This window comes from Apiospora aurea (genome assembly GCF_038362705.1).
Source record: "Apiospora aurea strain CBS 24483 chromosome Unknown utg000006l_segment0_segment0, whole genome shotgun sequence".
In the NCBI taxonomy this organism is placed as follows: Eukaryota; Fungi; Ascomycota; class Sordariomycetes; order Amphisphaeriales; family Apiosporaceae; genus Apiospora; species Apiospora aurea.
In genome coordinates, this window is record NW_027117393.1 from 2700162 (window position 1) to 2723877 (window position 23716).

At 54.3% G+C, this 23716-nt stretch overlaps 9 protein-coding genes across 9 annotated transcripts; 4 read left to right on the forward strand and 5 right to left on the reverse strand.

The window, feature by feature from the left end:
• Window positions 1-38: 38 nt before the first annotated feature.
• On the reverse strand, window positions 39-327 carry PG986_009417 (uncharacterized protein; the record flags this gene model as incomplete). Its single annotated transcript, XM_066845639.1, has 2 exons — window positions 39-132; window positions 200-327. The coding sequence occupies 2 exons, from the start codon at window positions 325-327 to the stop codon at window positions 39-41; spliced, it is 222 nt and encodes a 73-aa protein (XP_066698037.1).
• Window positions 328-3655: 3328 nt separating this feature from the next.
• On the reverse strand, window positions 3656-5606 carry PG986_009418 (cytochrome P450; the record flags this gene model as incomplete). Its single annotated transcript, XM_066845640.1, has 5 exons — window positions 3656-3784; window positions 3907-4730; window positions 4822-5035; window positions 5120-5316; window positions 5393-5606. The coding sequence occupies 5 exons, from the start codon at window positions 5604-5606 to the stop codon at window positions 3656-3658; spliced, it is 1578 nt and encodes a 525-aa protein (XP_066698038.1).
• A 2048-nt stretch (window positions 5607-7654) lies between these two features.
• PG986_009419 (uncharacterized protein) lies at window positions 7655-8814 on the forward strand (the record flags this gene model as incomplete). The annotated part of the gene is made up of 3 exons (XM_066845641.1): window positions 7655-7923; window positions 8005-8210; window positions 8336-8814. The coding sequence occupies 3 exons, from the start codon at window positions 7655-7657 to the stop codon at window positions 8812-8814; spliced, it is 954 nt and encodes a 317-aa protein (XP_066698039.1).
• Window positions 8815-9506: 692 nt separating this feature from the next.
• PG986_009420 (uncharacterized protein) lies at window positions 9507-9854 on the forward strand (the record flags this gene model as incomplete). The annotated part of the gene is made up of 1 exon (XM_066845642.1): window positions 9507-9854. The coding sequence occupies one exon, from the start codon at window positions 9507-9509 to the stop codon at window positions 9852-9854; it is 348 nt and encodes a 115-aa protein (XP_066698040.1).
• Window positions 9855-11493: 1639 nt separating this feature from the next.
• Window positions 11494-12237, forward strand: PG986_009421 (CVNH domain-containing protein; the record flags this gene model as incomplete). Its single annotated transcript, XM_066845643.1, has 1 exon — window positions 11494-12237. One exon carries the CDS (start codon window positions 11494-11496, stop codon window positions 12235-12237), a length of 744 nt encoding a protein of 247 aa, XP_066698041.1.
• A 1491-nt stretch (window positions 12238-13728) lies between these two features.
• PG986_009422 (uncharacterized protein) lies at window positions 13729-14839 on the forward strand (the record flags this gene model as incomplete). The annotated part of the gene is made up of 2 exons (XM_066845644.1): window positions 13729-13781; window positions 14593-14839. The coding sequence occupies 2 exons, from the start codon at window positions 13729-13731 to the stop codon at window positions 14837-14839; spliced, it is 300 nt and encodes a 99-aa protein (XP_066698042.1).
• Window positions 14840-15469: 630 nt separating this feature from the next.
• Window positions 15470-17381, reverse strand: PG986_009423 (uncharacterized protein; the record flags this gene model as incomplete). Its single annotated transcript, XM_066845645.1, has 6 exons — window positions 15470-15865; window positions 15937-16135; window positions 16214-16364; window positions 16439-16740; window positions 16813-17187; window positions 17260-17381. The coding sequence occupies 6 exons, from the start codon at window positions 17379-17381 to the stop codon at window positions 15470-15472; spliced, it is 1545 nt and encodes a 514-aa protein (XP_066698043.1).
• Window positions 17382-17433: 52 nt separating this feature from the next.
• PG986_009424 (amino acid transporter) lies at window positions 17434-19043 on the reverse strand (the record flags this gene model as incomplete). Its single annotated transcript, XM_066845646.1, is given in 5 exon segments — window positions 17434-17641; window positions 17655-17830; window positions 17911-18680; window positions 18772-18854; window positions 18930-19043. The coding sequence occupies 5 exon segments, from the start codon at window positions 18968-18970 to the stop codon at window positions 17434-17436; spliced, it is 1278 nt and encodes a 425-aa protein (XP_066698044.1). The 5' UTR covers window positions 18971-19043.
• A 991-nt stretch (window positions 19044-20034) lies between these two features.
• On the reverse strand, window positions 20035-22150 carry PG986_009425 (uncharacterized protein; the record flags this gene model as incomplete). Its single annotated transcript, XM_066845647.1, has 2 exons — window positions 20035-21895; window positions 21969-22150. 2 exons carry the CDS (start codon window positions 22148-22150, stop codon window positions 20035-20037), a joined length of 2043 nt encoding a protein of 680 aa, XP_066698045.1.
• Between the last annotated feature and the right edge of the window lie 1566 nt (window positions 22151-23716).

A 23716-nucleotide genomic window follows, 5' to 3' on the forward strand; every position in this document is an offset into this window, starting at 1 on the left:
CCCCGGCGGTTCGTGCAATAGCATAGTCGGAAACTAGTCTACTTGCGGCTGCTCAGCGGCGGGAAGCTGGCCAAGACGGTGGGCCACTGATCCATCCGGGGCTGCTCCCGGGACTCGGATCTCTGATGCTTGCTGTGACGGCGATTGGTCAGCTTATGGCTGTGAAAGTCTTGCCAAGACGTTGCCAAGGTATACTTACAAGGGAAAGGGCGTGGCGCGGCGGACAATGGGGTCCCGGACGGAGAGCTCGGTCGGCAGCTGGAAGGAGACTTGGCTGCCAACGCTGCTGACGCTGGAGGAGCTGTCGGTGCGGGAAGAGCGAGGCATCTTGAAGGGGGAGGATGGATGAGTCTTTGTTTTGAAAAGTTGAAACAAAGAAACAGAAGACGTCTGTTTTGCGTGGAAGTCTGGTCCGTACGGGCGAAGTAGGCGGCAGAGACTTTGCAGCGGTTGCTGGGGTGCGTGAAGGGCAGCAAAAGAAAGAGATGGGAAAAGGCACGAAAAAGGAGACTGGGAAGCTTCAGAAAAGGAGAGGCAGAGAGAGAGTATGAGGTGGGAGCTGGTGCTGAGGAGCAAAAGAAAAGACTCTATCCAAAGCTCGGCGGGCGAGATGGTATTTATGTTTTGGGCTGCGTACATACTCGATCGCAGTCTCTTCGCTGGGCCCCGCCAGCCGGTAGCATACACAGCATAGAAACAATGCCCGCAGTTCGCCAACCTAGCATTGAAGCCATATGGCGTTGCCGGGAGGCCCAGGGGCTGGATTGCCGTCGCGGTATGCAAGTAGATAGACAGGCAACCGGCATGAACCTAGCGCAAACACTACCCAAAGCCTCCCAAGGCCATCCAAAGCCCTAGGTGCATGGTTCGAACTCTATCGTCAGCGACGGACTGGATGAAACATGGGCCTGGGTCCGGTCGCGGGGATGGTCCCTTCTTCGCCCTCTGCGTAAAGGGCTGTACAGGGCTCAGCCAGCGCCCGAAAAAGACACACACCCACAGCCCGTCATATGCAGTTCAATGCTGCCTGCCCCAAAGTCTATCTGGCATCCCGCATGGTTGATGGCCGCCTCTCCACGCGGCCGTGGGTTTGTTAGGCGATACCGACGGACTGAATGGACGAATGCCATGGCTGGCTGCGTCCTGCTAGTTTGTTTCCTCATTTGTTTTCCGTGCACAATGCCTATCGTAATGAAATGGTGCAGGGTGGCCGAGTGTTCTGATCTCCCGCCCATGACTCGGCCGCCAGGAACAGGCGAGTCCGTCGAGTCTGTCGAGCCCGGCAGCGCCCTAACTTCTAAGCCAGCCAAGTTGCAGAGCCCGTCACCCGACTAAACTGGTTCAGACGGCCAACAATCCCAAATACCACGTTACATGTGGGTTGAGACGCCTGTAGGCACATGCAGTGTGTGGGGGGGAAGGGAGAAAAGAGGAAAAAAGGACGAAAACAAGCTGCCCCTCCCCCTCCCCCTGACACTCGAAACTGACACCCCAGCCGGCCGCCACTCCGAAGCATCGGCTATCAACACTGTCGCACACACAAGACAAGATGGCATGGCAGGTTTTCCAACTGCCTCACCCCCTCATTGGCTTCATCTGAGGCGCAGCCGTCGTCCGGTCTCAAGTACGTCGTAATGCTGCGGGACGTTGATGTCAGCTTGGCGCTATTGTGTCGTCATACCGTTTTCCGTCATCCGTCCCGTCTTTAGTGTTTGCGTGACACCTGGGTCATCTGCACCTCTCATTCCCGCCTTCTCCTATGTCTTCACTGTGTTGTTCTGATGGAGACTGGGGCCGATGACACTGGAGGGTGGTGGTGGCAGCAGGCGTCAATAAACCAGACACAAAACACAAGGGCCAAACTGTGGAGGTCTCGATCAACCCACGACGGGTTGTGCACTAGGTCTAATGCAATGGACTGCGCAGCGCCTGTCTGCCCGTCTCTTGCTGCTGCAACAACACCAACACCAACACCAACACCAACAACGTGGAGATTGGACGGGGCGGCGTTAGTCGATTTAGTTCAAACGCCCGACTTGGCCGGAGTTAGATCAGTTAGATCGCCTCCCAAGCCAAGCCCGAGCAAATCAGAGGGCACAGGATCTGGCTTCCGGCGACTACTCCGCTCTTATCTGCGCCTGTCTGCTCCTCCCCAGGGTCTCAGGATAAGCCCTACTGCCTGCAGTGCAGATATCAGACCTATTCCCGGGCGACTAGGTAATACGCAAATTGCTAGTTAGTTGGACCTCAACGGCCGGTTTTCCTAGCACCCGACCGCGCCTATCATGAGACGTTGACAGATTCCCTTAATCTACCGATTACCGGTTTCATGAGTCGCTTCATCTATCCCAATGCTTCTAGATCCCTCTTGCCCTGAACGTCACGACTCAGGGAGCGGAGCCGGGCGTTTAATTTTAGTAGCTCGCTATATGCCGATGGTGATATAACTATCGTAGTAATAATACCACTACACAGCAGCGGAGAGAGTATTTTCACCTTGATAGCGCCGCCCACAAATATGATCATAAATAAACGAGATGAGTCCACCGAGCGGGTGGTCGGATGCGCAATGTAAGAGGATCGTTCTTGGGACCGACAGCATGATGTCAAGCCGACGGCTTGTAGTGTTTGGACAGAGTCTCAGAAGAAGTGGATAGTCCAGATGCTCGGCGCAAGGAACAGCTGCCTTCTCCTGAGCTTACAAATATGACTGTGTTGCTGCTGACTACATGGCGGATAATATATAAAACGTGTGCGAGTTAATCGCGCCCTCCTTGGCAAACGCAAACTGTTCGGATCATAATTCGAAACACGAGAACCGGATGCTTTCGAAAGAGCATCCGCCAGTCGCGCGCCAATACGGAGAAGGAGGTAGGGGTAAGGGGGCGTGATCACCTCTGGCTTCGGACGTCTCCCAATCCTTCCGAAGAAACAAACACAGCGTCTAGAAACGGGCAGTGCATGTGTACTTCGAAAACTCGTCCCAGGTAATCAGTAAATCAGCTCAAAGGCCACCTTCAGGCTCACGGGCATGAATATTGCCAAGAGCCAAACTCCCTTACCATCTATCACGTATGTTCTTGGCGTCGCTGTATGTTTATACTCGTTTGGAAGAGGCACTTGGCGTTCGTCTGACATTCTGCCACCGGGTCATATTGATCGTCCATGTGCAACAGGATAATGCTCTTGGCTGCGGTTGATACTAGTGATTACTAGAATCTTCGGCAGAACCGGCAAGAGCCGCGATACATACCATTTGAGCTTCAATTTTCGATGATTTTCGATGAACGGAATGATTTACACTTGCTTGATCTTTGAATGAACAAATCTACACGGAAGAATAGCGCAAAGACAATATAATGTGGTACCGCGTACTTGAGCCCCTGGAATCTGTTTCTCACCTACCCAGGACTTTTATCTCAGAATGCGATACAACATGAACATAAAACCTCCTCAGACTCTTGTGAATGTGGATTCAATCATCTATATTGTTGCAAACCTTTGGTGGCTGCGATACCAGCGTTACCCCCTTACTGTCGGTATCCACCTGACTATGCTGCTCTGCCAAAATGTCACCCCCAAGTGTACTTGACGTAACTGATAGCCGATGGACCCCCCTTTAACAAATTAACGTCCTTCCTCATGCAAAGCTCACTCATGCTCCAGATGGTAGTCGCCTGGAAGCCTGGACGTACATGTCCTTGATGGACCAAAGCCCCATGAGGCTGGCAGCCTTCCAAGGATTGACTGGGTTTACAAGACCCCATTCGAAATGTCGCATGAGCTAAACGATTGTTTGTATCCAAGGTCAGTAACAGCATCGGTTAACTAACTAGAAAGAAAAGGAAAGAAAACAAAATACTCCAAGACATATGGGGATGGGGGCGGTGCAAATTGCAAACGTACCTCGAAAACCGTCTTGTGTATCTCGATCAAAGCCACCGGCTTGCCCAGGCACGTGTACTTGCCATGCCCGAACATCAGATCGTTGATCCGCCTCATAGCCCGCAGCCGATCCGCATCCGGCTGCCCGCTCTCCAGCCAGCGCTCGGGCCGGAACAGGTCCGCGTCCGCGCCGTACAGCTTCCGGTCCCGGTGCATGGCGGTCCAGCTCGGGATGACGCTGACGCCGGCCGGGAGGAAGACCTCCTGGCCGTCGACCACGACGGTGTCCCCGCCCGCCTGCACGTCGCGCGCGAAGGGGTCCGTCAGCGGCGGGAAGATGCGGATCCCCTCGCGCACGACGGCTTGCAGGTACGGCAGCGCCTTGGTCTGCGCGTAGGTGATGACCGCGCCCGACTCCGCGCTCGGCGCCTTCCCGTCCCGCACGGCGGCGTCGATCTCGTCCTGCAGGGCGCGGTACACCCGCGGGTGCGCCATCAGGTACAGCATGGTCCCGCGCAGCGATCCCGCCGTGGTGTCGGAGCCGGCGACGATTTGTAGGAGCGACTCGGTCTTGAGCTCGTCCCCGAACAGCCCGTTGCGCATGAAGGACGCCAACATGTCGGCTCGCTCCGACGTCTTGGTGGTGCTGGACTCGAGGTTCTTGCGGAACGCCTTCTCCCGCGCCCCGACCATGTCCGAGCTCGTCGCCAGCATCTTGTCGAACCCCGTCGCCTTCTCGGCGTCGGGTTCCACCGACGGGCCGAGGAACGGGACGCGGTTGGTCCAGCTCAAGCCCAGGGCCATCAGCTTGTTGATCCGGCGGAGGCCGGCCTCGGTGGAGCGAACTGGCATCATGCTGGGTGAGAATCTACCTACTTCAAGGAGAATCATGACAACAACGGGGGTTAAAGTGGCGTAGAAAAACATTTTGCTTACCGAATTCATGCGGGTCAGCGTCCACATCGAGCAACCCAAAGGACTTGCCGAAGCCCACAAGGCCGATGACGTCCAGGGTCAGGAACTGGAGCTTGTTGGCGAGGTCGAAGGCGCCGTTTTTGCGGTTGTCGGCATAGGAGCCGACAAGTTGGACGAGTTTGGCGACGCACGTGTCGACATCGCGCTCGAGCTCGAGGTTTTCTCGTCCAGAATACTAAAAAGGGGCGAGAGTTCGGCCACATAAACCATGGATGTCCAAGGAGGGCGGGGAAACAAAAGGGGGGAAAGGATTGCTTACGCCTGGTGCCATCATCTTTCTCCTGGCATCATGCTGCTCAACGTTGATCATAGTGAAGCAGTTGTCGCGGCGCCAGTCGAACCGGGCCGCGTTATAGAACCATTTGGATCGCTTGTAGCCTGGCTTCACATTGACTGATTCCCAGAACTCGGCTGAGGATGTCAAGACGGTGTTTGGCCCCACCCGAGCGATAGGCCCTGGAATTAGCTTTTAGTCAGTATAGATATCTTGGAAACATGCAGTTTCGTGATGGAAACATCCCGTGAAACCTACCGTATGACTCGCTCACGGATGCATACCACTCACAGCATCTCTCGCTCAGGAAGGCTCGAATGTGAGGGATATCTGAAAGTCCTGTCCATTGCGGGCCTGGGATGTGCCTTAGTTTTAGATAGTTTGTCAGTCTGAAGGCCAGATAGGTCAGCGATGCCACGGCTGCTAGGATGAGCCATGTCTCCCGGCTCGTGGAGAGTAGATCAATAAACATTGCGCTGAAATTTTGTTACTGCAGGGCTTTTTCTGAGCTCAATACAACTGGCACGAGCATTTAGCGAAAGCTGGGTTGCTATGATTGTCTTTATAGATAGTCATTCTTCTCGCAATAAGGCCGCATTGCAACATGATAAAAGTTCCTGGCGAATCGCTTGAAGATCCCCCTCACCCCTCTCCAACCAGAATCGATCCTCTGATACTGTCTATCTGCATTGGAACAAAAGAATATGGGGAAACAGGCCCCGAATAATGCACCTTGGAAGCGCGACGCCAGGAGATCTTAGCCCTATTCGTTAAAGCGATGTCTCGGCCAAGATGGACTTTCTCGTGGACACGTTGACGTGCGTCACCAGCCATCGTCATAGTGATGTGAGACAAGCATAAGGAGAGATGCATATAAGGAAAAGGAGGGAAATGGCTCTTGGGTGAATTTAATTCATGGTTTTCGCGATGGCAGATATATAAGACCCTTGGCAAATATTGTAACTATATTTAAATGGGATTGATAACACCTTAGCTGAGTAAGTAAGTTTGTAGTCGAATGGGCAGTGTATGGGCGTGATTTTCCCTCCCGACCGACCCCGAGGGAAACCCGAGGGCGGAACCAATTGCTGGGCAATGGCATAGCAGAGAGGGTGACAAAACATGAGGCTGTGTTACCGTCTGCTGCAGCTTGCAAATTGGGGGCCATCGAAGTTCCCCTCATCGTTCCGTCTTGGCGGCCCCCCTCCCCTCGCAGTGTAGCACCCTGGGCAAAAGCAAAACCCCTGACGGGACTCAAAAGCAGATACGAACCCGCTTCAGCCCTGTCGCCCCCACACGGAAATGCGCAGATCGTGACGGCCTATTCCCGTTAGCAAGGATATCGAGATCAACTAATGAACGCCTCTTATCTGTTGGTCTGTTGGTTTGTTGGTAGATGAGAGTACCCCGGAGCGGGACGTGGTGTGTCGTCTGGCCACACCGAACGTGGCATTGAGGGCCCAATGTAACGCGATCGGGACAGACGGTCGTGTTCTATTTTCGTTTTCCCCCTTGTTCGCTGTTGGTTGTAGTATATAAGAACACTACACGCATGCGTATTGAAAACGTTTGCTAGTCCATGTAACTCTGGTGGAACCGCGGACAGGATCTGTAGATGTGATACAAACCATCACATTGCGTCCCTTGTTTGCTTGGAAGACCCCATCGAGTGGATGGATGTTGGGTCAGCTTCACGGGAATCCTACGTCGGACAATTCTTATCGGCAAAGGGAGGTTGCTTTGAGCGTCAACTTGCAGTCAGCATCTGTTACTACATGACAAGCCAAAAGAAAAGCGCGAATAAAATAGCATATTCTAGTAATAAGCAAAACAGAGTCAGGGGACATGGTTGGACCATATTAATATATCTAGAATGGTGGCCCATACCTGTTGTAGTCTACTGCCATTGGCAGCAATAAGTTTCCGTCACCGGTCATGGTCACTCAAATATTTAGCAATACGACTGGTTTGCGAAATAATTCCTTTTTTTTCAACTTTGGCTTGCCGCCAAGGCAGCCTACCGCCACACGAGATCGATAATCGCGAGGGAGTATGCATCCACCATGTACTCTGTCAGCATGTATTATCCGTAACTGTTGTGTTGCCGTGACATCGTCTGAGCTCATTCTAATCTATTACGTGGAGAATTTGCATCGTCATGTGTCGAGGCTCTGCTATATATACGAGACATGTTGATACTACTGTGAATTCGCCGTATTTATATGTCAGCAGGCTGCCTTATAGGATTCTGAGATCATCCCCTATTCAGCAGCAAGTTTCGTTGTCACGCGTCTTACTGGCTAGCGAGCTGGCTCTTGGTATCGACCCGAGACAAAGCGTTGTGTCACCTGTACCATATACTGCGCCTTCCCTCGAGGAGAAACGGCCTACTGTACGACTATATAAGTTGCACAACCTGAGCAGTAACGGCTTTGGACAAACAGTTACTCCTCATCCAAAAGTCAGCATCTGTCTAACTTGCTTCTAATTTTTCGTAGAACATCCTTCCGATTAAACATCATGGCGAGCCAACCCTACCTCGACCCCCTGAACCAGACCTTCGCCGACCTGACGGCAACGATGCCGGGGCTGGAGACACTTCCCGTCGAAGAGTTGCGCGAGACACTGCGGAAGTTGAACGAGCACGAGAAGCTGCCGGGGGTTGACCGGAACATGGTCAAGACCCCGGTTGCGAACGGAATAGACACGTGGATCTACACCCCGACAGGGGCCAAGGGCCCGCTCCCATACATCTTCTACGTCCACGGAGGCGGCTTCATGGTAGGAAAGTACGTTAGGCCACATCTCTTCCCCTTCTCTATTTCTGTTCTGGGATCGACCATACTAACGTGCTTTCGTCCTTGGCTTAGAATCGATTTCTGCGACAGCATTGTGACCGATGTCGTTCTGCGCACTGGGTATGCCGTCGTCTTCCCCGAGTATACGCTGTCGCCCGAGGTGACTTGGCCTACGCAACAGGAGCAATGCTTCAAGGTCTTGGAGTGGATGGTCCACTGCGGGAGTTGCCATAATCTTGTTCCCGACAAGTTTGCTGTCATGGGGGACAGCGCCGGAGGTAAGCCGCAACCACATATCCGTTATTTTTGTTTATTTGGATACCTATTCCATATTCTTACCTATCCACTCTTACGCCGCCTTTTCCGTCTACCTTTTGACCGCCGGGCTAACACTCCATAACAGGCCTCCTCATCTTCAACATGAACATCATGGCGCAGCAAAAGGGCCTGACCATCCCCTACAACGTCCTCCTCGGTCCCGTCGCCAGCATGGACTACCGCAGCCAGCCCACGCCCAGCTGCTACGAGTTCTGGAACGGCCCGTTCCTGACGACGGCGGGGATGGTGCGGTTCGTCGACACCTACACGCCCGACGGGACGGTCGACCGCACCTCGGAGCTCGCCAGCCCGTCCGCCCACCTGTCCGACGAGGTGGCGGCCAAGTTCGCCCCGACCCTCATCGTGACCAGCTCGGCCGACCTCCTGCGCGACGAGGGCGAGGCCCTGGGCGAGCGGCTCCAGCGCGCCGGCCGCGACGTCGCCGTCTTCCGGGCCCACGGCCAGGTCCACGTCTCGGTGGCGATCGGCATGATCAGGAACGGACCAACGCCCAAGATGATCATGACGCTGATCGCGGCCGCACTGAAGGAGAGGCTGGGTTGAAAAGAAGATGGGAAAGGTTGGATGCAGCTTGTATGTGTAGCGTGTGGGCAAGAATCTGGCACAAGCAGCTCTAGTTAGTGAAACAAGTGTTCATTCTCAGTTATCCCAACCTCTACTAGGCCATGCTAGATGTTTGTGCACTCGCCATGACCGTGGGTGTCATTCTCCCATGTTAAATGTGTGGATTTTAGAATAATTTTAGAGCAGTATAGCCGAGTTAAGCTATCGGGAAAGCGAAAGCGTCCAAGAGCGCAAAAGAGGCATGGTTTGACAGTGATGCCTGTGTGCCGGCTATATTCGCAAGTAAAACCCAGACATGGAATGGGAGTGGCCAGAACGGCGTCGACCTCAGGAGTATTGAGGAGAACCACGCAGTCAATGTCAGGGGGTGTCGGTGGAGATTAAATAAACCGAATCTGCATCGCAAAACGTAGGAGACGTCACCGTTCGCGAGGGCGACCAAAGTGCTCGAACCGTTCTTGCAGCCCATGAAAATTCAAGACTAAATCCATGTGACCAATTGGGGCGTGGGTAGTTTTGGAACTCCCGCCACAGGCATGGCATCTCCAGTACCGCTCGACTCAGAACGAACGGGAGTCGTCATCATCTATATTTTGAATTGTCGATCGCAAAGTCACTGGGATGGCATCGGGTTCCGGGTGTGGTCGTGGACGCCTCTCCATCCATCGGAGATGGCTGGTCAAGAGCGTCCTGTCCATCTCAGGTATGTCACCTCCGACGAACCGTCTCCAACCCGACGGCATACCAATATCTCGACCAAAGTGGGCACCACGCAAGAAGCAAGCAGGCCCGTCGAATGCCTCATTGATGTCAGACCAGGAAGCCTTGACTTGAGCGTGGACACGAGCGATACCACACTTCCCATCGGGTCCGAGAACAACGAGACCCTCTGGCTGTCGGGCGGGAGCCGGCCCTTGCCCCGCCTGCGTGCCGAGACAAGTACACTTATGCAATGCTACGTCGGCGGCAATGCCAGCGGCTCGGACCGGGCTTCCGGCGTAATCCAGCGGCTGCAGTGAATGAGCAAGGTGACCTCCGTTGGCTTCGTGCCCATCTCAACTCTCGGGAGACCTTGGCCAGCGCACAAGGGCGATAAGCACAGCGACTTCTCGCGGGCGTGGCCTCTTCACCTCGTAGGATGTGTCGCGAGCACCGCAGCGGGCCAGTCTTATTGAGGATGCGAGCCGCCCTGGACACACGGCGTCGGAGCTCGGCTCATGCCTCGCCCGAGGTTCCGGAGGGATCCAAATATGCAGCCATTTCCGTGCTACGCTAACGGACGAGGAGAGCGGGGAGGATGGTTATCAAGAGGCTGGTATTGACTTCGTTGCTATGTGAACGGAGGTTTGATCCATATGCGTCCGAGGGACAATTGCATGCAATGTTGAGCCTTTTCGCGGTTCTCGACAGTACTCCGCTTATTTAGCGTTCATGGTTACAGCACCTACTCACTTAGAAGAGGTATCATATCGAGCTGCTGCGCTTTGCTAGCGTTGATGCAGGCAAGAAAGATTGAGCGGTTGTTGCACAGTTTCTGTCGGTAGTCGCAGTCGCCTCAAGCCTCAAGCTCAAAACGATGCTGACTTATGTACAACTGCGAATGCCATCGGTCAGACATGGAAAGGGGACGAGGCAGGCCGCAGATGTCCACTTCCAGCCAGTATTGACTGGCAGAATCTGATTGGCAAGTGCCAGGGATGATCGTTCAATTACAGTTCTCGTAGATGCAGGCGCACATACACTTTGGCAACCCAGCCTTTTCGATAAATTGTGACATGTCGCGACGACAAGACGAAGGATAATCGGTGCCATTGGACGTTCTTGAGATCACCATCACATGACGGCAGGTCGGTCGTCGCAGATGGCGCCACAGCACAGTGGACGACGACAGTGGACGACGACAGTGGACGAGCTAATCTGCTTAGCCGCGCTGCTCCAGAGATCGGGCCCGAGAACAGTGCACCTGGCGGTCAACCTACGTGGCTGGCCCACGCTTGATGATGGATGATGGATGATTGCACCATTGCTACCAAACTACGTCGTTGGGTGTCTATCTGTCCATGGTCAATACGAGCTTTCTGTTTGTCGCAGTGTTCCAGCTTTTTCCATCCACAAGCGCAAACCTGCCAGCTTGTCACAGCGATCCGAGCACTGCCAGCCTGTTTGCCTGTGTTTGCCTGGCGGCGGTGTCATGCGGGCGACGAAATCGGAAACAGGCTTGCGTGGCAGCCAGGGGTATCAGGGGTAGGCCTGAGGCTGGAGTCTCTGAGGACGCTTTGCCAAGGCCGGGCTAAGGGCGATGGCCGCCTGCGGTGCCAGAAAGTGTGCCAGAACGGCGAGAACGGATGGCTGCAGAGGCTCTAGTTCGCTGAGCCCGATTGGGTTTTGGGGGGCCGACTCCCCATCAGACCCACCGACGTCGGCATTTTATAGCCGGCGAGACCGTATTCGATTCGATGGCGAAGCTGAGCCACAGCCCCCCCCAACGGAGGCTGAGGGCCTGCAGCTGGTGACTTCACCTAGACGTGGCCTCATGTTAATAAAAGGGCATCACTCTTCGTACTTTCATCGTCCAAAGTCCATCCTCCCAAGACTTGCAAGTGTTTCCACATTTCCTCACCTTCATACAAACAACCCTTTCATTCATCACCATCCACCATGAGCTACTACGGTGACAACAACCAAGGCGGCGGCTATGGCCAGCAGGGTGGCTACGGCCAACAGGGCGGCTACGGCCAACAGGGCGGCTACGGCCAGCAAGGTGGCTACCCCCAACAAGGTGGTTACCAGGGCGGCGGAGAAGCTTCATCATTCTACAACAACCCCGCATCTCAACACCAGCAAGGCGGCTACGGCGGCCCGCCCGGGTCTGGAGGTCCCGGAGGTGAGGGTGAGCGAGGTCTCATGGGCGGTATGGCCGGTGCTGCCGCCGGCGGCTTCGGCGCCAACAAGATGGGCGGTGGCAAGGTCGCCACCGTCGCCGGTGCCCTGATCGGCGCCTTCGCCGGCCACAAGGGCCAGGACGCCATCGGCGAGTGGAAGGAGGAGCACCACGAGAAGAAGGAGGAGGAGAAGCGCCGCGAGGAGGAGGAGCGGAGACGTCGCGAGGAGCGCCGGAGCCGCTCGCGTTCGCGATCCCGATCCCGATCCCGATCGGGCAGCCGCCACCGTCACCACCACCACCACAGCCGCTCGCGCTCGCGCTCGCGATCCTCCAGCCGCCACTCCCGCCGCCACGGATCGTCGCACGGCGAGTCCACGGTGACGGTCCAGTCGGGCGACACCCTCCGCATGCTCGGCGAGCGCTACGGCTGCTCGTGGGAGGAGCTGGCCCGACACAACAACATCTCCAACCCGGATATGATCTACCCCGGCCAGAACCTTCGCATCCCCCGCCGTTAAAGGTGTTAATTCTTCTTAGGTAGCTCGAGGGTCGAAACCTCTCAGAGCGGGAGTATGGAAAATTGCCAGCAACACTAGTGCTGTTCCTGGGAGAAACTAGCAAATCAAACCAAATCAATTCAAATGCAAAATTAGCGAACTGTGAAATTCTATTCCGCGTTGACATCCAAATTTGTCTAAATCCCATATATATAACTTGTGCTTCGCCTTTTATGACTGTGCAGCTTGTTGGGTGATGACGGATTGGCAATTTGGTAACGCAATAATCCACTGGTCTGAGCATGAAGTTTGGCGATACGTCATTCGAGTCAGCAAGGTGACACCTAAAGTTTAGTAGGCTTGGTTCTCGGCATCGCTGAGCATGGGCAATGAAGGCTCAAAATCTTTGAGGCAGCCAGCAACCGGTAAAAAAGGCAACAAGCGACGCCAATTGACCTGGGTCACATTTGATCTTCTGCTTTTGGGGATTCCAATGTTCGTAAGGCAAGACATTCTCATCCGCATGACGTATTCAGGGTCTTGACGAACCGAATCAGGGTAGATCTGCCTGTGATTGGCGAATTTACTAGGCCGACCAGCTGGGGCTTTCCGACAGGGTTAGTTGGACCCTGCTTCTGCCCTGGGGGTTCAGCCTTCAGGGTTCACTGGACCCTGGGATTTTGGGATGGAATTTCGTTGCGGTCTCAATCGCAATTGACTTTGCCATGTAAGCAATCACCCTCTTGCCTTCCTAGTTACTATCAATCGTACCCCAAATTATCTCTGATGATAGTACTGATTGAAAGAAGACAACATGAATATATTCTGATTCAGTCATGATTATGACATCATTCCTTCCAACAGAGCGATGGCACGCAAAACCAAAGGCACAGTGCAGCACTGCCACCACATTGTTGGGTCTCGGCCCAGGCCAGACGTTCTAGACTTGGCTTTTGTCTTGCTATCCAAATACCCCAGGTCTTAGGAAACTGCGATTGCTTCACCCTCCAAGACAGATCTACGTCATTTCCTAACGGTACTTTTGTGATGCTATGCCTTTTGAGCCTCAAATCGACGCCATAAGCATCGGTCTGGAACAATAGGTATCGATGCGCAGTCTGCCTAGGTACCAAGGCCAGTGAGGGTTGGATCACGCCATGACTTGTTTGCTGTCTCTCCGTAGATCCCTCGAAAGCTGTCTATACTGTCAATATTTGGCAGATCCATTACCCCAACAAGAACTGATTGGGTGAGATGGTAACCTTCGGTGGGAAAATGTATGGCCGCCCTGCAGTCGGCTGGCCAGTGCAGTGAATGTATCGTGAATCAGGCCATCTTGACGACATGCTGCCAGGTGATGTAGGCATTGTCATGAGAATGCCCGCCCGCTGGAATACGAGACTGCTAGATTGTATAGGTTCCAGCCGGGTCCCGGTGTCGGCAAGAACGTGGGGGATCGACGCTCAGAGACGTGCTAGAAGGCATCAGAATAGGCAGATTCTACGTTGAATAATGCCGTCCAAGCTGCCGAAGAATGCTCCAGACCAGAGCTTGGGCGATCAAAAGTAAGCAACTGTGAGAAACATCAACGAAATCAAGGAATTATTAGGAGGCCGGTGACATCACTGCCGCTGAATTTGTGTCGATTGGCGAGCTAAGATGAGGCGTTCAGGAAGAGGGAGCTTGCAGGAAGGAGTATGTGACTCTGACCACGAGCGACGGCTTCACGAGGAGGGCAGGGCAGGGCAGACAGAATATAACCCGGACAACACCACCTCGTCTTCTTGTTCCGATCTGCGTGAAATTTTAATTTCCCTACTCATCGAGACTACAGCCAATCATCTGTTTTGTAACCTGTCTCATCAGGTGCTGCATCAAACTCTGTAATTCGAGCCTATACTTCTCACAACAATTCACTTGACTCCGCACTTAGCCTCCCGTCCCTCTGAACGGACCCTTGCAGCGCACCAACCAGCGTTCACCCCGCCCTGTTGGTGCACTACTACAACCCGCCTAAGCAGCTCTGATGGCGGCCCAAGACACTAAAAACGGCCAGGTTGGGTCTACCTCCCAGGCCACTGCTGCTGCTGCTGCCACTATCACATGCACCAACACCTGCTGTACTTGTGCCGCTGTCTGCTATCTTGACAAGTAAGACTTTCCTCAATTTCCATGTCGGACATGCAAAAGTCGGCCAAAATCCCATCCTCTCACCAAATGGGAATCGTGGAGTCCGATATCTAATTGATTCATACTCAACCCGATCACTTCGACTGGACTTCCAGTGCAAAAAGGAACTTCGGGGAGAGAAAGGACATGATAAACCCCAAGAACTTACCATATAATTAATGCATCAATTCTTTTTTCTGTCTTTAGCCGTAGTGAGCTGGAGCAGCCAAGCACCCCCCAGGAGCGGCCCGAAGTCAAAGTTGTCCACGATCGCACCTACAGCCTCCAGCGCTACTTGAGCCCGCAGAGCAGCAGCAGCAGCAACAGCCTCCACGACCACAGCCTGCGCCCCTCGCTGGGGTTCCGCGCGCAGATGACCGAGCTGCAGTCCCGCGAGCGCATGGCAACGGTCATAGTCGCATTGGTCGAGAAGCTCCCCAAATCCAAAGCTTGACAGACAACCAATCGGTCAGAGATGGTGGAAGAAGTGCTGCATTTCGGCGAGGGGGCAGCATCGTCGTGTATCACTGTCAGTCTATTTTACCCTTTTCCCACACACGTCAGAGTTCTACGTTGGCCTTCGGGGGAGAAACAACCAACTGATGATGACTTGACTACACAGAGCCAACGTACATCTCGCATAGACGGCTATATCAAAGCATATGTGGTTGTAATCCTTTTTGTTTTGAAGTATGTCAGTACTGGCCCAACTGAACAAAATAAAGGGGCGATATCTGTGTCCTGTGCAATGCAAGTATTCTTTCGCCGCCTCTTGGCTGTAGTTATGCAACAATCACATTTAATATATTGTCACAGTACCCTGGATCACTAACTTTCTTACATGAGCAGACTCAGTCAGGTTCCTTCTCACTACGAGAGTCAAGAAATCGTGTAATGATTGACCAAAATACATGGTAATTGGCGAATATCAAAGATGCGTCGTACACTAATACTTTACTGCTAACCACACCTCAAACGTCTCTCACCTGCCGACTGCATTCCTTCTAAACTACAACAACCTCTCCTTACTCCGGGTATGAGGAGCTCAAGAGAAAGGGAACCGCCTCTCATACTCTTCTTCCATCTAGGGAGTGATAGCGTACGACACCATACCCCCGCTCTGCTTGACCAAGACATTGCAACGACCGTGCTTCAGCTCCGTCAGATCCACCCCGTTCGCTTGAATGGCCTTGTGCATCGGGCACACGATGGCGTTTGTCGCAGCGTCGATCAGAAGGTTGGCGGACGCGCACGACGGCTCCCTGGCGCAGGCCTCGGCGCATTCGGCCAGCGTCTGCGGATCGGTGCCCGCGGCGGTCTTGGCGAGGGTGTTGCCGTGGCTGAGCGCGCACACGCCGCACATGATGCGGAAGTCCTCGGCGCTGGACGTGATGATCTTGCCGTCGTCGGCGGGGCAGTCGGCCGCCGTCGCGTTGCCGGCGCCGCCGCTCGCGAGGTCGTCGCAGGTCATTTGGAAGTTCTGGTACGATACGAGTTAGTCAGAAATGTTCCTGAAGTACGGACAGGGGGCGAAAAGGGGTGGGAACATACCTCGCCAGTTGGGCTAACGAAGAGCTGACCATGTGCATAGGGGCACTCTGTCGAGCACATCTTGGCATCGGACGCGAGAGGGGCCGTCGTCGGGGGGTCAGTGACGAAAGCATGGTGAATCTGGGGGATATGCGTCGTCGAGAACTGGTTGTAGCCATAGAGCTTGCAGTTGGTCTGGCCCCAGGTGGCGTAGGTGGCACTGCAGGCAGAGCATGTGTCAGTGACAACAACCGTGGACAACAAGTGAGCAAGTTTTGCAACATGACCGATTACTCACCTCTTGCACTTCTTGTCGGCAGCACATTTCTCAATACAGTCGGCATGGCTTGTCGCCGCCACGGCGTCGATAGCTACGGCTCCTGCGGTATCAGTGCAGCACTGGAGGTAGTACCAAGTTCCATCGGCTGCCTCGAATATCTTGCCATCATCTGTCGGGGTAGAGCCAGGGGTCAGCACCATTGTAAGACTACGTGGGGAATAGCAGTGGGCAAAGGGGACTAACTCTGAGGGCAGATCAGGTCTGTGTTGATGTTGATGATGGCGGGGTTGGTATTGGCAACCATCGGCCGCGTGCTGGGGCATGTTTGGGGAATCCAAGAGTGGACTCCGGCTTGGGCGACGAGCGGTCCAGTGGCCGTCTTGAGGTAGCAGTTACTGTTGGATGCAATGAAGTCCATGGCGACACACTGGGGATCCTGAGAGCATGTGTCGGCGCATTGCTGCAGAGATGACACAGCCAAGCTCCTCAAAGCACCGGCCTGGGCCATGTTATGGTCGCACTTCAGCTGGTAGGTGATGCCATTGCTTATAAATGTCAGTTCATGTCTCGTGATGGGAAGAGCCCCGGCGGTATTGGGGGATACGATATCTACTTACGGAGTGGTGTAGGTCTTGCCATCATCCGCTGGGCAATTGGCAGCCATAGCCCCAGACCCGGATCCAAACCCAGTCCCAGGAGCAGTTCCAGTGCTGCCACCAAGAGGCTGTTGGGCAGGAGGCTGCTGGGCAGGAGGGTTACTGGGAGGCGCCGGCCCAACATAGCGCCGGGTCCATTGAGCAGCATGCGGCTTTCCGGTCACGGCACTGGTCTTCAGCAAGCACTCTTGATTGACGGAGTTGAAGGTACTGTGGACACAAGCAGCGTCGTTTGCGCAGTGCTCGGCGCAGACCAAGGCATCAGAGCATGGGACTGTCTTGAACGGAGCGCCTTTGACGGTCTGTCCGCATTGCAGTTCGTACTGTTTGTTGCCCCTGTGGCGTCGAATATGTCAGCAAGTTCCCCAGTAGATGTTTCCCGTGAAATGAAGAGAAGACACGACTAACTTGACTACCAAGTCACCATTGTTGGCGGGGCATGTAACGGAGGACTGAGCGAGGACGGCGGTGCTGACACAGCAGCCGACCGCCAACCACTTCAGAAAGGGGGTTGGTACTGGGCCCTTCATACTGTAGAGAGTGGTGTGTAGTTGCGATTACTGAGGATTTGTGATAAACTGCTTATCCCTTGACAAAGTAAAATGTCATAGCAAAGACCACGACGACACTGTAGACAAGACAAGACCAGTTCATATCCGCCGGAGCAGGGCTGGGCGCAGTGGGGGAAGAACAAAAAAGGGAACATGACGACCAAGAATGCGAGTGCCCCGAGGTTGATCGGCAAGCGCGCCCAGCCCAGGTCGAAGCGCGAGCAAGGGAGCGGGCCCCGCTGTTTTTAGAACCGCCTCGTGATGATGGCACCGAGCGTGAGGATGTAGGAGGTGTAGAGGCCAACCTGCCCGATGGCGGTGATCACGCTGAAGGCGATGCTGGAGCCGATGATGATTAGCGATAGGAAGGCTGTGATTATCAGTGTCGTCATCACGGCATTCAGGGGTATGTCCCAACCAGGCGGAACCTTGGGTACCGAAAGTCCAACTGTTAGTGAATATCATCTCTCTCTTTCTCTCTTTCTCTCTCCAACGCTGTTGTACCTACAGTGGCGAGCCATCTAGAGTAAGGCAGCCCTTGATCCCTCGCGAAAGCAAAGAGCTGCCGCCACGACGTTGTGACACCATTGACAGCGCAGAACAAGAGCAGGACCGCCATGAGGGCAGTCATTATAGACGTACCCACGCGGCTCTTTGTTGCCTCCAGGAGAACCTGGACGTACACCTGGCCCGTCCGGGAGTCGAGCAGCTCGCTGGCATGATCGCCCACTGTCATCATGATGGTGACGGTCATGACGAAACCGACCGTGTAGTTGATGGCCGCCGTCACCACCATGGACCGCGGCAGCACCCACGAAGCGTCCCGGACCTCCTCAGACCGATGGCAGGTCGAATTGGCGCCGATCAGAGTCACCGATGGTCCCAGGATGCCCACGAGCGTCGCCAGGCCCACGCTACCCCAGCCGGTGTTGTCCTGGAACCCGGTCCAGGCCTTCTTCCTCCGGTCGTCGTCATATCTAGCCTCCTCCACCTCCCCATCCGCCGCCCCGGGCGCCATGCTCCACAGCACCGCCAGGAAGGCCACGAAGCCCAGCACGTCCAGCGCGCCGACCAGCACTTCGAACAGCGGCAGCTGGCGCGCCAGCGCCGTGTTGAAGACGATGGCGAACACGGTGATGGCGATGGACAGCAGGGTGCCGTGCCAGCCCTGGATCTGGTACGACGGCACGTTCAGGGCGATGAGGGCCTCGAACTGCTGCGCGGCGGTGTACGAGGTGACGAACAGGGCGGTCTGCCAACCGAGACCGCTGAACCAGCCTGCATAGCGACAATGGGAATCCGTTAAGTTAGTCGAGATACATGGGCATATACGCAACACCAACCAGTCCGCCCGCAAGTAGGTACCTACCGACCATGTAACTCAGGAGCTTCTGGTATCGCTGGGGTGCGAATTCGGATACCCAGTGATACTGCCCTCCTGAAGTAGGAGCTCTAGAAAGGGGGTATGAAGTTGTCAATAATATGCACCCTTTCGCTTAGCCCGCCCCTGAGGAACGACACACTCACATCGATGCCATCTCGGCCATCGACAGTGTACTCAGCATCATGCCAACACATGTGACGAAGAACACCCAGATGGCGCCCGCGGGCCCGCCATTCAGTGTCGAGATGCCAGCAACTCTAGCGGTCGGGCCAGCATATGTTAGTAGCCAAACCCCTTTACCGAAATCTCTTCGCCAAGAATGCATACAAAAAAAGGAATTGACTTGCATAAGAGAGAATTCCCAGCTACTTCCAATGATGACGGCGTACCCGACAATGGAGAGGAAGCGGAAGTTACGCTGCAAGTCAAGCCCGGGGTCGGGCAACAACCATCAGTCAGTGACCGGGCATTTGAATGAAGGAGACTGGTGGCATCTCAGCAAATTGCCCCCTTCAGTCGGATGGGTCCTTTCTCTGCCAATCTGGCTCTTTTAAAAGGCTCAAAGAGAAGTAGACGAGGAAGAGAGAGTTGCTGAACAGGGTAACCGTCATGACTGAGCAAGTACCCGAGCTGTATAAATTTGACAAGCGGGGTCGCACGACTGACTGGCTGGCTCCTATGCTGTGTTACCTTGGACGGCTATAATACACCAAGCATGCAGCTATATCGACCATTCTCCGCGTCGGTGCCCATAAACCTAGCGTATCCTACATGGGATCTGTTAGGTAGTAATACAGCCTAGATGTTGCAGACAACACACCTCCGGGGGCACGCAGTAAGCTTGACCATACCAGAATAGCCAATGGTCTAGTCGGAGAAACACGACCGTCGATGTGGTTGAATGAGCGAAGAAGAATTGGTATCTCGAATCCTGAATCGAGGTAGCTAGTCTGCCAGTGAACAGGATCATCCAACTGTAACATGTCCTCCCTGCCTTCTGTATACAGCCCAGCCAACGCCAAGCCTACTGTTACGCCCAAGGGTATCCTCGGAAATATAAACCATGAAAAGCAAATCGAAAATTGGGGTATTTACAAGCAGAAGAAAAAGAAAGACAAGTAGAACAAACCCCCAAAGCTGCTCCAAAGTTGCGAAATCATGCCAAGCGCATTTCCGCGATCGGGCGCACCCGAAGCAGTCCCTAAACCATATCTAACAAATTAACGCCAAAAACCAAGGGGGGCTACATCATAAGCCATGCCGAACTCCCCATTCCTGTTCACGAGATGGCGACTGTTCGGAGCGGCTCCTCGGCCGGGTTTTCACAAACCGGCCCGTCAGCATGGCCCGAGCAGCCTCCAGTCGCGCGTACAGGTCCGGGGAATCTTCGGTGAGGGGCACGTGTCGATCAAGGTCTTCAAGGATGCTGATGCCCTCGTGGTTCCGGACGTGGATATTGGCCCCCAGTTCAAGCAGGACTCTCACGATGAACTTGCGTCCGAGTCGTGCTGCAACCTGTAAAGCGGTCTCGCCATTCCGATTGCGCGCTTCGAGCCTCGCGCCGGCCTGGATGAGTCGTGTCAAAATCGACTTCAGGTCTTCGTGCTCGTGGTCATCCTGAGTATGGTTGATGAATGCCATGAGAACGGTATCGCCGTTCATGTTGTAATGGTTCACGTCCGTGCTGACTTCTAACAAGCATTCGAGGAATTCGCAACGTTTGCTCAACGGTAGTACTTCCTTCTCTGGCTCGCCATTTACGTCGATCTTGCGCTTGATAGATCGGTTCGGTGGGACCCGCCCTTGGGCTGCCCCTGCCCCCAGCTTCACTTCAGCCAAGCAATGGAGTCCGTTACGGCCGTGAGAGTCCTCTGCCGTAGGCTTGCTGCTGCCTGTGAGGATCTGGTTGATTAGCCTGAGAAGTTGAGCCTCGTGCCCGAGTCTAGCCTGACTGGCGTCCGTCGGTGGTATGGTCAATCGCGGGCTTCCATCTTGGATCGAGGGTATCGTGGAAGCACGTCCGATCATTGGACGGATTCCGAAGGCGTCGCGCCGGTTGAGAGTAACCACGTTGAAATGTTGAGTTATGCTTCGTATCCGATCATGGCCAAACTTGTGCTGCCGGAGAATGTGGAAAAAGGAGCGGCCATAGACATCAGTCACGTAGAAATCAAACTGCACATGTCTCAGGGCGTTGACAAGCATACTCAACAGGATTTCATTTTCGAACCAATGGTCGTGAAGGACGTGAAGTAGTGTCTGACCGGCAGTGTTGCTTGCGGCCAAGGCAGCTCGATAGCGCCGATCGTGTGAGGCTTCTTCAACAAGCTCAATTAGTTTTGGCTCCAACCCTTCAGCCATAGCTAATTGATGGAACGTTGTGTTGCCAAATGAGTCTGACCAGGAGGCAGGGTCCGGGATTTCCCCTTGAAGAAGGGGCACTACATCCAAGAAATCGCCGGGGAGGGTGTATGCACGATCCAAATGGTCTTCCGGGGCGTGCTGCCGTTGGTTTATAGGCGAACCTGACGGGGACTTCTCGGTGTTGGCATCGGCGGAGAGAGTGAAGCGTTTGATGATACGGAATATGTCCTTGACGTCTGAGCGATCGAATTTTGGATCGGCTTCGAGCTTGTCGCGCACTTGATAGTACGCGTCCCGACTGCTACCGGTGCTGAAGTTGGTAGAAGTAGTGAGTGATGTCTCCTGGCGATTGGGACTCTTGAAACAGATCCTGCCTAGTGAGTTATGCGACGCATTGGTGTTGAAAGTGACAGCTTGCATGCCATCCGGCCTAGTCCAGTTGTAGGAGTCGATCTGCTCGCTCTTTTCTTCGGCCTTGTCGCTTGAATGTGCTGACGCCGTCGAGATCGTAGCACTATCAATCGACTCGGTCTTCACCTGCGGGCAGCAGCCGTCAGGACGCGCGCTCCCAGGTCGGACTTGCTGTTGTACCTCCGAGGAGCAACGGTGCTTGCGATGCCATCTCGCTCGGTCGCTTCTCTTGAGGCCATCGATACGCTCCCGTTGCTCGTCGAGGTCTTTGGGACGCATCCATCGAGGATCTTTGCCAAGCAATTTGTTCAGATGTTTGCTGGCTGCTTCCTTGCTAAAGAGGGCGTAAGTCACATTGCAAATGAGAGCGGGTATAAGTAAGCAATTATGGAAGGAACGGAACAAACCCTGGAACGAAGACCTCATCTGTTAGAAGGTCAAGAATCTGTTCGACCTTGAGACTTGTGAAAAGGTAAAGTCGTGCAAGCTTGCGGGCCCGGGGGTCTGTCCACTCCTTCGGTCGGCCGCCTCGGTTGGTGCGGTTCGTTGCTGTACTAGTTGCGGGCGATACCGCTGACATGGGATCCATGGACACCAGGTTGTACAAGGAAGTAAATGGGTAAGTATATACCAAGACGATGTGTCCTAAACAGGAGGATTCTAGACTGTTCCGTGTCTTAAAAACAAACGATTGATTACTCGAAATGCGCAAATCAACTCTTCCCAAGTGTGGGAAAGGGAAAGGGAAAAAGTAGGAGAGCCATCTCGCAGGCAAGGCTGGCGCTTATGTTCCGTTCAAGAGATAAGTAGATGTGTGGGAGAGAGGGTCGTTCGCAAGGTAAGCAGGTCGGTCATACCCGTGTATGGGCCGGATGGATGGCCGCTCGCTGGGAAGATGGGAGGGGTAAACTGCAGATGGATGGGCTTCTGCTTCTGGGAGCCGCATCGAATGTACAGCGAACCAGTACTCGACTCGACTGTGCCTTGATCGAGGCCAGGAACCGCGACCGCAACCAGTCAGCCGTCTCACCCGCTTCGTGCAGCTTGCAGTAGATCGACACATGCATCCCCCAGGTTCCCTCGCAAATACATCACCACCCAATGAGTTGATCGTCCCAAGTCGTTCTACCTGGAGTTGACAGAGCATAGTGTACTATGTTTGGCTCCAAACCCTATAACGTAATCAACCATATCCCTATGTTAAGTAAATGCTCTTTTGATATTTGATCGATTGAAACATTGTCATGGCACGCAGTTTGTTGTTGTTTCTTTTTGTCGTACCAGGACTGAGGTAAGTGGTGTTGGTGATGTTGGTGGTGGTGGGGCTGAGCATGCGAAGCATTTGTGGCTGTGGGAACAATGGTCCACGATCCACGATCCACGATCCCTCCCAATTGTGAATGGCTCAGCAACCCTCACAATGGGCTGTGTGTGCGTAGATGCCTTGTCTGTCTCGAACCATCGGGTAGTCAGACTAAGCAATGTGGAAAAACCGAGCAGCCAAGAGCATCCCCAGATCGAAAAGGCAGGTTCCAGAGATGCCGATCCGGCTTCCCAACCCGGGGCCTGATAGGGTGTTAGTGGGATAAGGCAACCTCCAGGCAACCTCCAGGCAACACTGCTACCTAGAGCCATGAGATGCTCGATCCCGCACCTCACACCGAACCTCGTCGTATTGTTTCGAATCTGATCAAAATCCCTCATTGTCGTCGAGGTTCACGCCAAGCATTGCCAACTCATCAACCAGTTCGATCAAATGTTTCCAACAATGGCTGCTAAGGTTCGTCACATCACAACTCGGCGGATTGTGCTGGTGGATGGTAACCCGGGGTGCAGAGAGTTAGTACAATCAAATTCATCTGACGCAACATAGCTACAGAGTCCCTCCCTACCCCCTTGACCACATCAACGCTCGTATGGGCATCCTTGATATTTGTTTCCTTTTTCCCTTAGTGATCTTGAATCATACCTGCCAGTGTGCCCGAATTCTCAGCGGCGTCCGGGCCGCAAGTAGGCGGCGGTGCAAATGCAAAGCGGGCCATTCAGAGCATCGCCACTCCGGGCTGCATTAGTATGACTTTGGGGCCCGGGAATCGTCCCCCCGACTCTCAAAGTGGTCGTTTGCTTCCTCTCCGTCACGAATTGTCTGCTCCAA